Source organism: Salvelinus sp. IW2-2015, linkage group LG27 (genome assembly GCF_002910315.2).
Source record: "Salvelinus sp. IW2-2015 linkage group LG27, ASM291031v2, whole genome shotgun sequence".
Classification (NCBI taxonomy): Eukaryota; Metazoa; Chordata; class Actinopteri; order Salmoniformes; family Salmonidae; genus Salvelinus; species Salvelinus sp. IW2-2015.
Genome location: NC_036867.1, coordinates 863,884 through 878,461, shown reverse-complemented (window position 1 = coordinate 878,461; position 14,578 = coordinate 863,884). Strand labels below are relative to the sequence as shown.

The 14,578-nt window shown below is 44.1% G+C and overlaps 1 protein-coding gene across 2 annotated transcripts in view; it reads left to right on the top strand.

Moving 5' to 3' along the window:
• The window catches only part of LOC111953312 (traf2 and NCK-interacting protein kinase), a 31,190-nt gene that overhangs the window by 13,938 nt on the left and 2,674 nt on the right, over positions 1–14,578 (top strand). Inside the window, exons 1-2 of one of the 2 annotated variants that reach the window (XM_023972519.2) lie at positions 2,789–3,264; positions 10,472–10,537. In XM_023972519.2, the coding sequence (XP_023828287.1) occupies positions 3,208–3,264; positions 10,472–10,537 (123 nt within the window). In that variant the 5' untranslated portion in view covers positions 2,789–3,207. Of the gene's footprint in view, positions 1–2,788; positions 3,265–10,471; positions 10,538–14,578 lie in introns of those variants that run through there. The other variant, XM_023972520.2, reaches the window with a different exon arrangement.

The following is a 14,578-nucleotide window of genomic DNA, read 5'->3' as shown; positions in this document are numbered from 1 at the left end:
TCTCTCTGTCCCCCTCTCTCTCTCATTGTTCCTTTCTCTCTGTGTTCCCCTCTCTCTCTCGCTGTCTTTTTCTCTGTCCCACTCTCTCTCACTGTCATTTTCTCTCTGTCCCCCTCTCTCTCACTGTCCTTTTCTTTATTTTCTCTGTCCTGTCTTTGTCCAACTCTCTCATTCCATTTCTCTCTTTCATTGGCCTGTTTCTATGAACTGCACGATTTGCACAGACTGTTCATGCCTTATAAGAAATCCCAAATAATGAACTATCATATACTTAATTATATGTGCGTTGATGAGATGTTAACTATTAAACACATTTGATTTCACTGTCTATTATTTATCTATTTCTTCTTTATTGAACCAGGTGAGTCAGTTGATGACCTGGCCAGAGGCCAAAACGTCGCAATGAAGAACTCTGTCTTTCTGTCTGTCTGAAGAACATGATTGTTGGAGTTATTCTTCCCAGGGGTGAACAGTTCAACATGTCTCCCCTCAAGACCTGTATAATCAGCCCTGATCTCTTTCACGGTCCCTCTCCGCCTCTTGTCTGCCTGCCCAGTTCGACAGATTAATCATTAGTATCTGAATTAATGCTCCGGATTACAGAACTCTGACTGGGGACAAAACATTAAGAACACCTGCTCTTTCCATGACAGACTGACCAGGTGAATCCAGGTGAGAGCTATGATCCCTTATTGATGTCACCTGTTAAATCTACATCATTCAGTGTAGATGAAGGGGAGGAGACAGGTTAAAGAAGGATTTTTAAGCCTTGAGACAATTGAGATACGGATTGTGTATGTGTCATTTAGAGGGTGAATAGGCAAGACAAAATATTTAAGTGCCTTTGAYCGGGGTATGGTAGTAGGTGCCAGGCGCACCGGTTTGAGTGTGTCAAGAACCGCAGTGCTGCTGGGTTTTTCAACATGGGCCAGCATCCGTGTGGAACGCTTTCGACACCTTGTAGTCTATGTCCTGACGAATTGAGGCTGTTCTGAGGGTAAAAGTGGGTGCAAGTCAATATTAGGAGGGTGTTCCTAATGTTTTGTACAATTAGTGTAAATGCATGACCCACAGATGCATATACCCAACCAGTGTGGACTGCAGATGTTCACAGTGAACTAACACCAGTACTTCCTACCAGCTCTCACAGTCACGTCAGAATCAGACATTCATCCATGTTTCTCAAATGTCAAATTCTGGTGTGTTTAAGGTTAGGTTTAAGTTCAGGCATTAAGTCTGGTTTGGGATAGGCTTAAAACCAAAATATCAAAAGCAACTTTCTATTACTGAATTCGAACTTGCAAACTTTGAAATCAGAGACAGATGTTTACGCCCATCCACAACACCGAAACCTACTTGAAGATAAGAGCGCTCACTGTTGCTCCTAGTGGCCGGTTTCCACTTTATCTCGCGATGTCCTCAGACATGGATGGATGTCGAATACTGACTTGTATCACGGGAGACCTAGCTGCATGGATGGATGTCGAATATTGACTTGTATCACAGGAGACCTAGCTGACATGGATGGATGTCGAATACTGACTTGTATCACGGGAGACCTAGCTGCATGGATGGATGTCGAATATTGACTTGTATCACGGGAGACCTAGCTGCATGGATGGATGTCGAATATTGACTTGTATCACAGGAGACCTAGCTGCATGGATGGATGTCGAATACTGACTTGTATCACAGGAGACCTAGCTGACATGGATGGATGTCGAATACTGACTTGTATCACAGGTGACCTAGCTGCATGGATGGATGTCGAATACTGACTTGTATCACAGGAGACCTAGCTGCATGGATGGATGTCGAATACTGACTTGTATCACGGGAGACCTAGTTGACATGGATGGATGTCGAATACTGACTTGTATCACAGGAGACCTAGCAGCGTACTTGACTTTCCCCCCTACTAGCTCTGACTTTGCTGATAGCTACTTTACTGAAGAAAAATGTACTTTACTGTGATATATGGTTATGACTAAAATGTCAAATGTAAAAATGTAGTAGTTGACTTATTCACACACACACACACTCCTGTTACAGTCACTCTTCTAGAATGCTAGAAATGTCCCTCTCCTCCTGTGTGTATGACTAAAAACTGACTTTCAGTGTTCCTCCCTCTTTAACCCATAACATTCTAAGCGGTTGGAGAGGAGGGGGGCAGTTTCCGGATCTTTCCTGTGTCTCTCAGATATAGGGCAGACACTTCAGAACAAACAGCCTTTTGATCCTTTTTTTTGGGGGGGGGGGACTATCTGTTGTTCCATGGTGTTTATCTGTTAGTCAATGCGTTCGTCTGGGCTATTAGCAGTAAGGCCACATTCATTGTTTCATCAAATAATATTTGTTATCTTATAAAAATATATATCTAAATCAAATAGGTAAATGGTCCTTGGTATGACCTTGTTAAGATGCACAACAGTGAACACCAGTTTGTCATGTGCATATCACACACTCAAATCTTCACTAGAATTAGTTTTGCAGTCAGGAATTGAGAATAGTCTTCAGCATACAAGACACACAGTTTTAAAAAGTTGAGCGATGATGATGATGGTGAAGGTGGTGATTCTGTTACTGCTGAGGATAATATTAATGATGATGAGGATCTTGATGATGATATATATAAGCTACATGTGTGGAGATGCAGCAGGAGACACAAAGAGATAAGAAGACTAAGGAAATTATCCGTTTTATGGCACTTTAGACTGAAGATACAATTAACCTTTCATGTGGAGGAGGGGGCTTTTTCATATCTGTCCCACACACGCGTGCATGTGACATTGTGGGCGTCCCTGTTTTCAGGAGACCCGCCCGCTGCTCGTGCAGCCAGGCCACTCCCGTGAGCGCGAGACTACCCCGTTCCGGGGCGCTTTGCATTCTCTCGCTGTGTGTGTGTGTGTATACAGTGTGTACGCAGCTGTGCTCTCTTGCGGAGTGTGTTTTTTCACCATCCTCCGGTGGAGGGGGCCCGTGCAACCGACTACAGCATGTAGGACCTGGATCACCTCGGTGTCTCGAGACGCGTTCCCCCGGGATTAAACGGAAAAACGGATTATATTATCCATTGTTTATGGACTATTATTAACGGACGCCAAACAGGGATCTAACGGGGGATTTTAACAGCTGGATAAGGGAGGGGAGAGGGGGGTTCTCCTCGGTAAATGAGCGGAGAGGAAGCTTCCATTTTGAGAGAGAATCATGGCGAGCGACTCCCCGGCCCGGAGTCTGGATGAGATAGATCTGTCAGCACTACGGGTAAAGCGCGCGTGTGTGTGTGTGATAAAATGGGCACTGTATGAATGAGACGTTTTCTCGAGCACTTGCCCCATCCCCCGTTAACGACTGCCTCTTTGCACCGACTGTGTGGTTGTGGTTGTTTTTGGCGTCATCGAGCCGTAGTTACCTGCCATGCATCCGCTGATCAGATCATTGATTTAGATCAACTGATGTATGCTGGGGTGGCAGCTCCCTCCCACGCGCGTTACAACCTCAGAAAGCCTTTTTCTCGCAACAATTGGAACGTGATGTAATAGGCCCCTCTGTCTGTATTTGTGTCTAATAGGCCCTTCTGTCTGTGTTTGTGTCTAATAGGCCCCTCTGTCTGTATTTGTGGCAGATGTTGAACTGTCTGTCGCGCGGCATCACACACAGTTGAATTATATTAGAGAACAGCAGAAACTGGTTGTGTGATTTTTGTAGCACTCTGATGTGTGTGCGTTTGCATCCTCTAGGACAGGAATAGCCAACGGCATCCTCTAGGACAGGAATAGCCAACGAGCTCCGGAGCCTGCTGCCTTTCTGTTCCACCTGATCATTAATTGCACCCACCTGGTGTCCCAGGTCTAAATCGGTCCCTGATTAGACGGGAGCAACGAAAAGCAGTGGGATTGGCTTCGAGATCGAGTTCAGTTTGAGGGCTCTAAGACAGTTGTCACCCCCCCACAAGCAAAGGAAATGTAAGACCACTGTTCTTTGTGCTGTGTGTTTTGACAGCCTCTGTAGTCTTACATAGTCATTACAGGCAGGTCGTTACGCAACAGGATCTTACCAGCAGCAGCAGGCTCAAGCCCCAACATGACAGGCAGGAGTGTGTGTGTGTGTGTGTGTGTGTGTGTGTGTGTGTGTGTCATGTATGTGTGTTAGATTACATTCTTGTCATATGGCTGTGAATGATGCACGTACTATGTAAACACGCATACATACACACTTGCGGTATCTGGATTGTAGAAATCTGGCACGTCCAACATCACGTTGACTCATTCATCCTCTCTCGAGAAATGGAGTTAAACAATTTGCAGCTTCTCAGCTCTTCTCTCTCTCTAATAGATGTATGACAGTTATTACCCACCCTGCTGGCCTCTTGAGCTTTCGTCCAGATCTGCGGTGCGATTGGAAATGAGGTCACCTAGATGCAGAGAGCTGGGGAGCAGCACACTGCCCACGGTGGAGGATTTCCTTTTCCTGTCTTCCCTGGCCTCACTTCCCCTAATCACATTTTATTTGTCACATACACATGGTTAGCAGATGTTAATGCGAGTGTAGCGAAATGCTTGTGCTTCTAGTTCCGACAGACAGTGCAGTAATATCTAACAAGTAATCTAACCTAACAATTTCACAACAACTACCTTATACACACAAGTGTAAAGGAATGAATAAGAATATGTACATAAAAATATATGAATGAGCGATGGCCGAACGGCATAGGCAAGATGCAGTAGATGGTATAGAGTACAGTATATACATTTGAGATGAGTAATGTAGGGTATGTAAACATTATATAAAGTGGCATTGTTTAAAGTGGCTAGTGATACATTTATTACATCCATTTTTTTATTATTAAAGTGGCTAGAGATGAGTCAGTATGTTGGCAGCAGCCACTCAATGTTAGTGATGGCTGTTTAACAGTCTGATGGCCTTGAGATAGAAGCTGTTTTTCAGTCTCTCGGTCCCCGCTTTGATGCACCTGTACTGACCTCGTCTTCTGGATGATAGCGGGGTGAACAGGCAGTGGCTCGGGTGGTTGTTGTCCTTGATGATCTTTTTGGCCTTCCTGTGACATCGGGTGGTGTAGGTGTCCTGGAGGGCAGGTAGTTTGCCCCCGGTGATGCGTTGTGCAGACCTCACTACCCTCTGGAGAGCCTTATGGTTGTGACCAGGGATCATCAACTAGATACAGCTGCGGGACAATTTTTTTAAACATTTTTCTTGAGCGGATGTTTGGGCTGGCGGGACATAATTACAAATAATTTGTAGACTACAAATTGACCGCAAGAAGCCCAAACAGATATTTGACTAAAACATAATTTCAAACCTTACTTACATTTGTATACGATTACGTCTCTCTATTATGCGTGGGAAAACTTGCGAAAAGATGAAAAATAAAAATCACCCGAAGTTGATTTCCTGTTGTTTTTTTTTATGTCCAACATTGAAATTCAACAAAAACTTGGGGGCCAAATAATTTAAAAAAACACCCATGGCCCAAATTCAGCCCGTGGGCCACCAGGTCTGGAACCCAGCTAGGGCTATACCGGTATTAATGCACGGACCAGTTTGAGTTTTACTTTACCTTCTATAAAGGTATTTGAATGTTCGGTTTGTTAAACGTGATAAGCCGTGTGTAACGTCCATTTTTAGAGTTTACTTTCGCTACTTGAGTCATCTCTCTCTCCATGCCGCTTTCCACACATAACTGGCCCCGCCCCCTGTCACTCAAGGAGCTCATTTGTTTTTCCTCGACCAGGAGACACTTGCGGGGATGCACTGATATGACATTTTTGGCCGATATCCGATATTTTCCTTGCCAAAAAAACAGATACAGATAACCAATATTTTGTCCCGTTATGTCCCAATACATATGTCCCGTTATGAGTAAAACATAAACAAAACCTATTTCTTCCACTTACTTGCTGTTTCGTTGTTCATTTGTTCAGTCGTTTCATTCTCAACCAGGATTTCATCATACATGTCAAGCAATGACGTTTCAACTCTGTCTGTCCGTGGCCTCTTCTGTCGTGGGTCCTCTTCCTCGGTGTGTACTGTCACTGTGTCCGTTTCCATCTTGTCCAGATGTGTCTAGTGTTACCGGTGTGAAATGGCTAGCTAGTTAGCAGGGTGCGCGCTAATAGTGTTTCAGTCGGTGATGTCACTTGCTCTGAGACCTTGAAGTAGTTGTTCCCTTTGCTCTGCAAGGGACACGGCTTTTGTGGAGCAATGGGTAACGATGCTTCGTGGGAGACAGTCGTTGATGTGTGCAGAGGGTCCCTGGTTCGAGCCCGGAGAGGGACGGAAGCTATACTGTTACACTAACATTTCACGTGAACTCTGTTTCTTGTCTGCATCGAAGTAGCGGTCCTTGTACCTAGCATCGAACATGGTGGCGACACAGTAAAGAAGCTCAGAGAGAATGCCACCAAATCGCTTGTTCACAGCCTCTAGTAGAGTACTTTTCCAAGTTTACCACACTTTGTGTCAGCAGTTTTGTTGAGCAGGCGTTTCAATGCCATGACAGAGGGTATCACGTCTGCTGCAGACGCAGTTGATGAGCTTATGTCTCGAGTCAGTTGTTCAAATGGAGCTAGGAGTGTGTTTATGGTTTCAATGAGAGTCCACTGGTTTGTACTGATTGTTGCAGGTAACTCGTAGTCGGCTGCGTACACGCCAAGGACTCATTTTTGTTCCAGCAGGCTCTCCATCATGTAAAAAGTGCTGTTCCATCTGGTGGAAACGTCTAGCTTAAGCCTTTTCGTTTTCACTCCAAGCTGCTCCTCTATTGCTTGCAAGCGGCTGTATGCTAGCTGTTTGCTAGCTGTATGCTAGCTGTGAGTCTTTAAAATGACCCACTAACTTCCTACCTGTTGCCACTGTGGCAGATATGCACAGCAAACTGGTGACTCCGCATTCTTCCAAAGCCTTTGTCATGTAACGTGCATTATCACGTAGCACAGCGTGTACTTTGTTCTTGGGGATTTTCCAAGTTTCAAACATGTTCTCAAATGCCATTGAAATTGCAGCAGCGGTATGAGAACCAGCACATTCTTGAGCAAATACGGCTTACCGAGAAACTGTGCATCCCTAATGACAACGATGCTGTTTTCACTTTGCGTCTTAATATAAATCCACTAGCGTTCTATAACTACACAATTCGTTTGTTTCTTACATCTGCTAACAGCTAGGTTGTCTTTTCTTAGCAAGTTGGGCCTAAATCTTGGTAGCTAATAAATGGACTGAGTCAGATGAAACATAATTAGCTATACAGCCTGATAATATCAGTGATGGTGTAGAACTAAATCAGCATGTTGTTTGTGCAACAGTACCTTCTAAATCAAAGAGGATTATGCATGAATATGTTAGCTACATGAAGTACACTAAAGTGTGTGGACACCCCTTCAAATTAGTGGATTCTGCTATTTCGGCCACAACCGTTGCTGACAGGTGTAAGTTGAGCACACAGTCATGCAAACTCCAAAGACAAACATTGGCAGTTGAATGGCCTTACTGAAGAGCTCAGTGACTTTCAACGTGGCACCGTCATACCTTCATACCACCTTTCCAACAAGTCAGTTCGTCAAATTTCTTCCCTGCTGACTGCCTGGTCAACTGTAAGTGCTGTTATTGTGAAGTGGAAACGTCTAGGAGCAACAACGGCTCAGCTGCGAAGTGGTAGTCCACACAAGCTCACAGAATGGGACCACCGAGTGCTGAAGCACGTAACTCACTACCGAGTACCAAACTGCCCCTGGAAGCAACGTCAACGCAGGAACTGTTCGTCTGGAGCTTCATGAAATGGTCTGGGGCTGTTTTTCATGGTTTGGGCTAGGCCCCAATCTTAACACTACAGCATACAATGACTTTTTAGACGAGTCTGTGCTTCCAAATTTGTGGCAACAGTTTGGGGAAGGCCCTTTCCTGTTTCAGCATGACAATGCCCCATGCACAAAGCGAGGTCCATACAGAAATTATTTGTTGAGATCGGTGTGGAAGAACTTGACTGGCTTGCACAGAGCCCTGACCTCAACCCCATTGAATACCTTTGGGATGAATTGGAACGCCGACTGCGAGCCAGGCCTAATCGCCCAACATCCATGCCCGACCTCACTAATGCTGTTGTGGCTGAATGGAAGCAATGTTCCAACATCTAGTGGAAAGCCTTCCCAGAAGAGTGGAGGCTGTTATAGCAGCAAAGGGGGGACCAACTCCATATTAATGCCCATGGTTTTTGGAATGACATGTTCGATGAGCAGGTGTCCACATAATTTTGGTCATGGAGTGTAGCTAAGAGAAAACATTCAATGTAGCTGAAGTTTATAGGGTCTAAAGTTTATTTGGTTCCTACCCTGTCACAATAACTCTTCCCTGGCATTTTAATTCATGCAACACTGTATTCAAAGTGCCCACTATTATATATATTTTTAACCTATATTTAACTAGGCAAGTCAGTTAAGAACAAATTCTTATTTACAATGACGGCCTAGGAGCAGTGGGTTAACTGCCTTGTTCAGGGGCAGAACAACAGATTTTTACCTTGTCAGCTTCGGGATTCGAACTAGCAACCTTTCGGTTACTGGCCCAACACTAACCACTAGGCTACCTGCCGCCCCCTAACTATAGAATTAGAATAATCATTCTATTTCCATGATTCCAACAGTTTTGCTGTCAAAATCGCAATTGCAACATTTGGTTAAAAATAAGGCCTAGATTGTTTATCCATATCGTGCAGCCCTACGTGGCAGGGTGGAAATGCAGAAATTGTTTTGGGTTGAAGTCTAATTGAACAGTATGAAACAATCAGAATGGATAAAGACTCATTGAAATCACTTAGAATGGATGTGTTGCCACCATGGGATCACTCACTACCCATAAAGCACCTTAGGATCACTCACTATCCATAAAGCACCTTAGGATCACTCACTACTCATAAAGCACCTTAGGATCACTCACTACCCATAAAACACCTTAGGATCACTCACTACTCATAAAGCACCTTAGGATCACTCACTACCCATAAAGCACCTTAGGATCACTCACTACTCATAAAGCACCTTAGGATCACTCACTACCCATAAAGCACCTTAGGATCACTCACTACTCATAAAGCAAATGTACAACTTTTATTATTCAAAAACATTAAATACAGTCAAATAACTTCATACCGTCCAATTTTTAAAAAAATACCGTGATAGGATATTTTGGCCATATCGCCCTGCCCTACACACACACAGAGAGAGAGAGCGCTGAGGGGATCAATAAATGAGGGGGTCAATACATTCATCAACTTCGAGACACCATAACTTGAGTGGTATAAAACAAGAAAATGAGCACAATATTCATAGATATTTACACAGACATAGGTACACAAACCCATGACTAATGCTTCCCCCTTTCTCGCTCTCTCTCACACACACACACACACACACACATTAAAAGATATCGATGTGAGTGGTGGTGCTAGTTGACGGGGAGAGTGTGTGGTGGGTCTCCGCTTGTCTCTAGAGCAGTGTTCTAGGTTTGAAAGTGCTTCTGTTCGACCTTGAATAAAAAATAACTTAGATTTTTTGCAATTACCCTATGGAAGCATGTGGCTGATTCCAACTCCAGTATTCCCTACTCACTCACTCACTCACTCACTCACTCACTCACTCACTCACTCGCACACACACACACATGTTCTATGGAGTCACAGTGTACCGCTATAGATCTCTGTCCTACTGTGTGTTTGCTCGTACACACTTGTGTGTGTGGGGGGGATCAGATTCCAGAGGGTCTGAATTCTTGAGAAAATACTTTCAATGCTTGACTAACCGCTCTCTCTTTCTCCCCTCTCTCTCTTTCTCCCCTCTCTCTCTTTCTCCCCTCTCTCTCTTTCTCCCCTCTCTCTCTTGCTCTCCCCTCTCTCTCTTGCTCTCCCCTCTCTCTCATTTGCCTCTCCCCCCTCTCTTCTCTTTCTCTCCTGCTCTCTCTACTCTCACCCTCTCCTCTTGCTCTCCTCTCTCTCTTCTCTCCTTCTTCGTCCCCTCTCTCTCTTGCTCTTCCCCTCTCTCTCTTTTCTCCCCTCTCTCTCTTGTCTCTCCCTCTCTCTCTTGCCTCCCTCTTTCCTCTTCTCCCTCATCCTGTTCTCTCTCTCCTCTCTCTCTTTGCTCTCTCCTCTCTCGTTTTCCCCCTCTCTATTTCTCTCTCTCCCGCTTTCCATTTCGTTTCATTGCTCTCTCTTTCTATTTCTCTCTCTATTCCTCTCCCTTTTTCAATTTTTTCTCTCTCGCTCTCTCCATTTCTCTCTCTCTCTTGCTCTCTCACTCTTTCTCTCTACCTATTTTTATTTTCTCTCTCTCGCTCTCTCCATTTCTCTCTCTCGCTCTCTTCATTTCTCGCTCTCTATCTCTCGCTCTCTCCATTTCTCTTGCTCTCTCTTTCTCTCTCCCTATTTCTACTTTCTGTATCTCTCCCTATTTCTATTTCTCTCCAGGACCCAGCTGGTATATTTGAACTAGTGGAGTTGGTGGGAAATGGAACCTACGGGCAGGTCTACAAGGTAAGACACACCCCTCACCACACACTCAACCTATCAGACAGGAGCGTGCCTGACTCCTCCGACATGAGCTCTGATCAACCAAAAACAGGCAGGTCGGCTCTGTCACCTTCCCTTGAACTGTAACGAGTTGCCAATGAGGGGAGAGAGTTGATGAGTTTTATTTAGACATTTTTTTACTTCAGGGCACAGTCCAGAAACAACCCCTGGCCTAGCCCCTAAACCCAGGCACTTGTGAGCTAGTATTTCATACCTATTCAATATACATTAATAACTTCTTGTCAATACGGGGGCGCTGTTTTCACTTTGGAAAAAATCATGCCCAAATGAAACAGCCTCGTACTCTGTTCTAGATCATACAATATGCATATTGCATACCCAATTTACCTACCTCACCCCCCCATACTGCTTTTATTTATTTACTTTTCTGCTCTTTTGCACACCAGTATCTCTACTTGCACATGATCATCTGATGATTTATCACTCCAGTGTTAATCTGCTAAATTGTAATTATTCGATTTATTGCCTACCTCCTCATGCCTTTTGCACACATTGTATATAGATTCTCTTTTTTCTACCATGTTATTGACTTGTTTATTGTTTACTCCATGTGTAACTCTGTGTTGTTGTCTGTTCACACTGCTATGCTTTATCTTGGCTAGGTCGCAGTTGCAAATGAGAACTTGTTCTCAACTAGCCTACCTGGTTAAATAAAGGTGAAAAAAAATATTAGTATTACTATTGGATAGAAAACACTCTCAAGTTTCTAAAACTGTTTGAATTATATCTGTGAGTAAAACAGAACTCATTTGGCAGCAAACTTCCATATAGGAAGTGAAAAATCTGAAAACGAGGCTCTGTTTCAGGGCCTGCCTATTCAACTGGCTTTTAGCCGAACAAGAGCTTTTGGAGTGACAGGTCCGATATTTTCTTTGTCTTCGACGGCGCGCGAGGGACCTCGACATTGTCTTCTGAAAAGCGTTCGGTATACACGGCGAATATCTCCAGCTCTGATTTTATTTGATACATATGATAATAACATCATAAAGTAGGTTTTTTCAACCGAGTTTTATCAGTTTATTCAACGTTTATTGGGACTTTTGGAGTTTTCCGTTCTTTGCGCCAAGAGAGGATGGGAATGTTAGCAACCAGTTTTAGAAACTTGAGAGTGTTTTCTATCCAATAGTAATAATAATATGCATATTGTATGATCTAGAACAGAGTACGAGGCCGTTTCATTTGGGCACGATTTTTTCCAAAGTGAAAACAGCGCCCCCCTATTGACAAGAAGTTTTAAGGGTAAGGCAATTCCACAGTAACGGAATGACGCTGAGACTTCTATTCCTCACTTTAAAATGTATGCCTAACAAAACACATTGATTGCAACGTTAAACAAGCCATATAACTCTATGCAGAAAGACTACATTTAACAATTTCCACAAACTTTTACAAAAAAAACACATTTACTCGAAGAACAGTGCAGATATAAAGTTTGGTAACAGAATGATTGTAAAATCACCCTGAGTTTTTAATGTGACCAAGTTTTCCAAAAACGGTTAAATATCTACTCAGAATTAAGATGACAAGATTTTCGCAGAAAGAATGGGGTGTCAGCTACGACATGACACCTTGAGTTAGAAAAACATATATTTTGGTTATAGAACAGGTATCAGTTCATGTGGTTGCAGTTAACTCTTTATCTGCCAATGACTTGATTTTCACATCAAACCGCCCTGATGCACTTGTTGTGAGCTAGCTTGTGGGATTACAGCCTCGGTCGGCTGTACAGGGAGTCTGACAGACAGAGATAGGTGGTTGGTGTGAAGATGTTGGCCTGTTTGTTTCCGTGTTATCTAGCTTTTCACTAGAAGAGTGTTGTTTTGTAGGCCTCATAGCCCCTTCTCTCTCTCTCTATCTCTCTCTATCTCTCTCTCTCTCTGACTGGCGTGTGGGGTCTTGTCAGTAGGGTAGTAGGTAACGGTACTCAGGGGGGTCAGGAATGCGAGGAGTCTGAACCAAGGAGTGTTTATATATATACACACACACACACACACACACACACACACACACACACACACACACACACACACACACACACACACACACACACACACACACACATAAAGTAGGAAGGATGTTTGTCTCTGTTTACCACTTCATTGTCATTCTATCAGATTCATTCTCTTATCTATATCTATGTTTCAAGTATTGTTTTATCTGTTCTACGCTGAGTGGACAAAACATTAGGAACACCTGCTCTTTCCATGACATGACATGTACTGACCAGGTGAAAACTATGATCCCTCACTTGTTAAAAACACATCAATCAGTGTAGATGAAGGCGAGGAAACGGGTTAAAGAAAGATTTTAAAGCCTTGAGACATAGATTGTGTATGTGTTCCATTGAGGGTGAATGAGCAAGACGAAAGATGTGTGCCTTTGAACGGGGTATGGTAGTAGGTGGTAGTAGGTGATAGTAGGTGATAGTAGGTGGTAGGTGGTGGTAGTAGGTGGTAGTAGGTGGTAGTAGGTGATGGTAGGTGGTGGTAGGTGGTGGTAGTAGGTGGTAGTAGGTGGTAGTAGGTGGTAGTAGGTGGTAGTAGGTGGTAGTAGGTGGTAGTAGGTGCCAGACGCACCGGTTTGAGTGTCAAACTGAAACGCTGCTGGGTTTCATGCTCAACAGTTTCCCGTGTGGGTCAAGAATGGTCCACCATCCAAAGGGCATTCAGCCAACTTGACACAGCTGTGGGAAGCATTGGGGTCAACATGGGCCAGCATCCCTGTGGAACACTTTAGACACCTTGTAGAATCAATGTCCCGACAAATTGAGGCTGTTCTGAGGGCGAAAGGGGGTGCAACTAAATATTAGGAAGGTGTTCTTAATGTTTTGACCACTCAGTGTATATTTCTATATCTATTGTTTTAACCACTTACAATTGTGGGATTTAGCCTATATGGATAGGGTTAGATTTAAATGTTTCTTACAGAACAAATATGGAAAGCATAACCAAGGCTATTACACTGAAGGTGAGGACACAACCGTTCACCTGACACAAGACTGGATCCAAACATCACACTGTTGAATTTACTTTTTATTTTATTTTTTTTTACCCCATTTTCTCCCCAATTTTCTTGGTATCCAATTGCTAGTAGTTACTATCTTGTCTCATCGCTACAACTCCCGTACGGCTCGGGAGAGATGAAGGTTGAAAGCCATGCGTCCTCCGAAACACAACCCAACCAAGCTGCACTGCTTCTTAACACAGCTCGCATCCAACCCGGAAGCCAGCCGCACCAATGTGTTGGAGGAAACACCGTGCACCTGGCTCCCTCGGTTAGCGCGCACTGCGCCCGGCCCGCCACAGGAGTCGCTGGAGCGCGATGAGACAAGGATATCCCACCGGCCAAACCCTCCCTAACCCGGACGACGCTAGGCCAATTGTGCGTCGCCCCACGGACCTGGGCGCAGGGCGCGAACCCAGAGTCTCTGGTGGCGCAGCTAGCGCTGCGATGCAGTGCCCTAGACCACTGCGCCACCCGGGAGGCCCTACACTGTTGAATTTACTGTACTTTTCACCGCATTTGTTGATAACAATATCTGAAAATACCCAGAATACCTGACAAAAGACCCCAAAAATGTACAAGGGTTTGAGTGAGAGGTCTAACTGGTGTCTTCAAGTGGCCCACACACCTCTCCAACGTTTGCAAAGTTCCTGAGTAATTTCAATGCACTTTTATGACTCAAAGAAGAGTCTTTAACTATAAGGTGCTTTTTTAAAGCTCTCCTAGCTGTGCCGTTGAGGAACTAGAGCAGAACACTTGTAGTTGTTTTGTGTAGAACACAGTCCTGCATCCCCGCCATCACACAACTACTGTTGTTGTTTACGCAATCCAAAAACGGTCCATTTTTATATCACAATCTGGGTCAGGTGGGCATCATTCTATTGCCAAAATAGCTATCTAAATGATAAAATACTATCTTCGTGTTAGGCTTTCACAAAGCAGTTCAGAGAAGCAGATGGTCATTTTGGTACACATGGGATG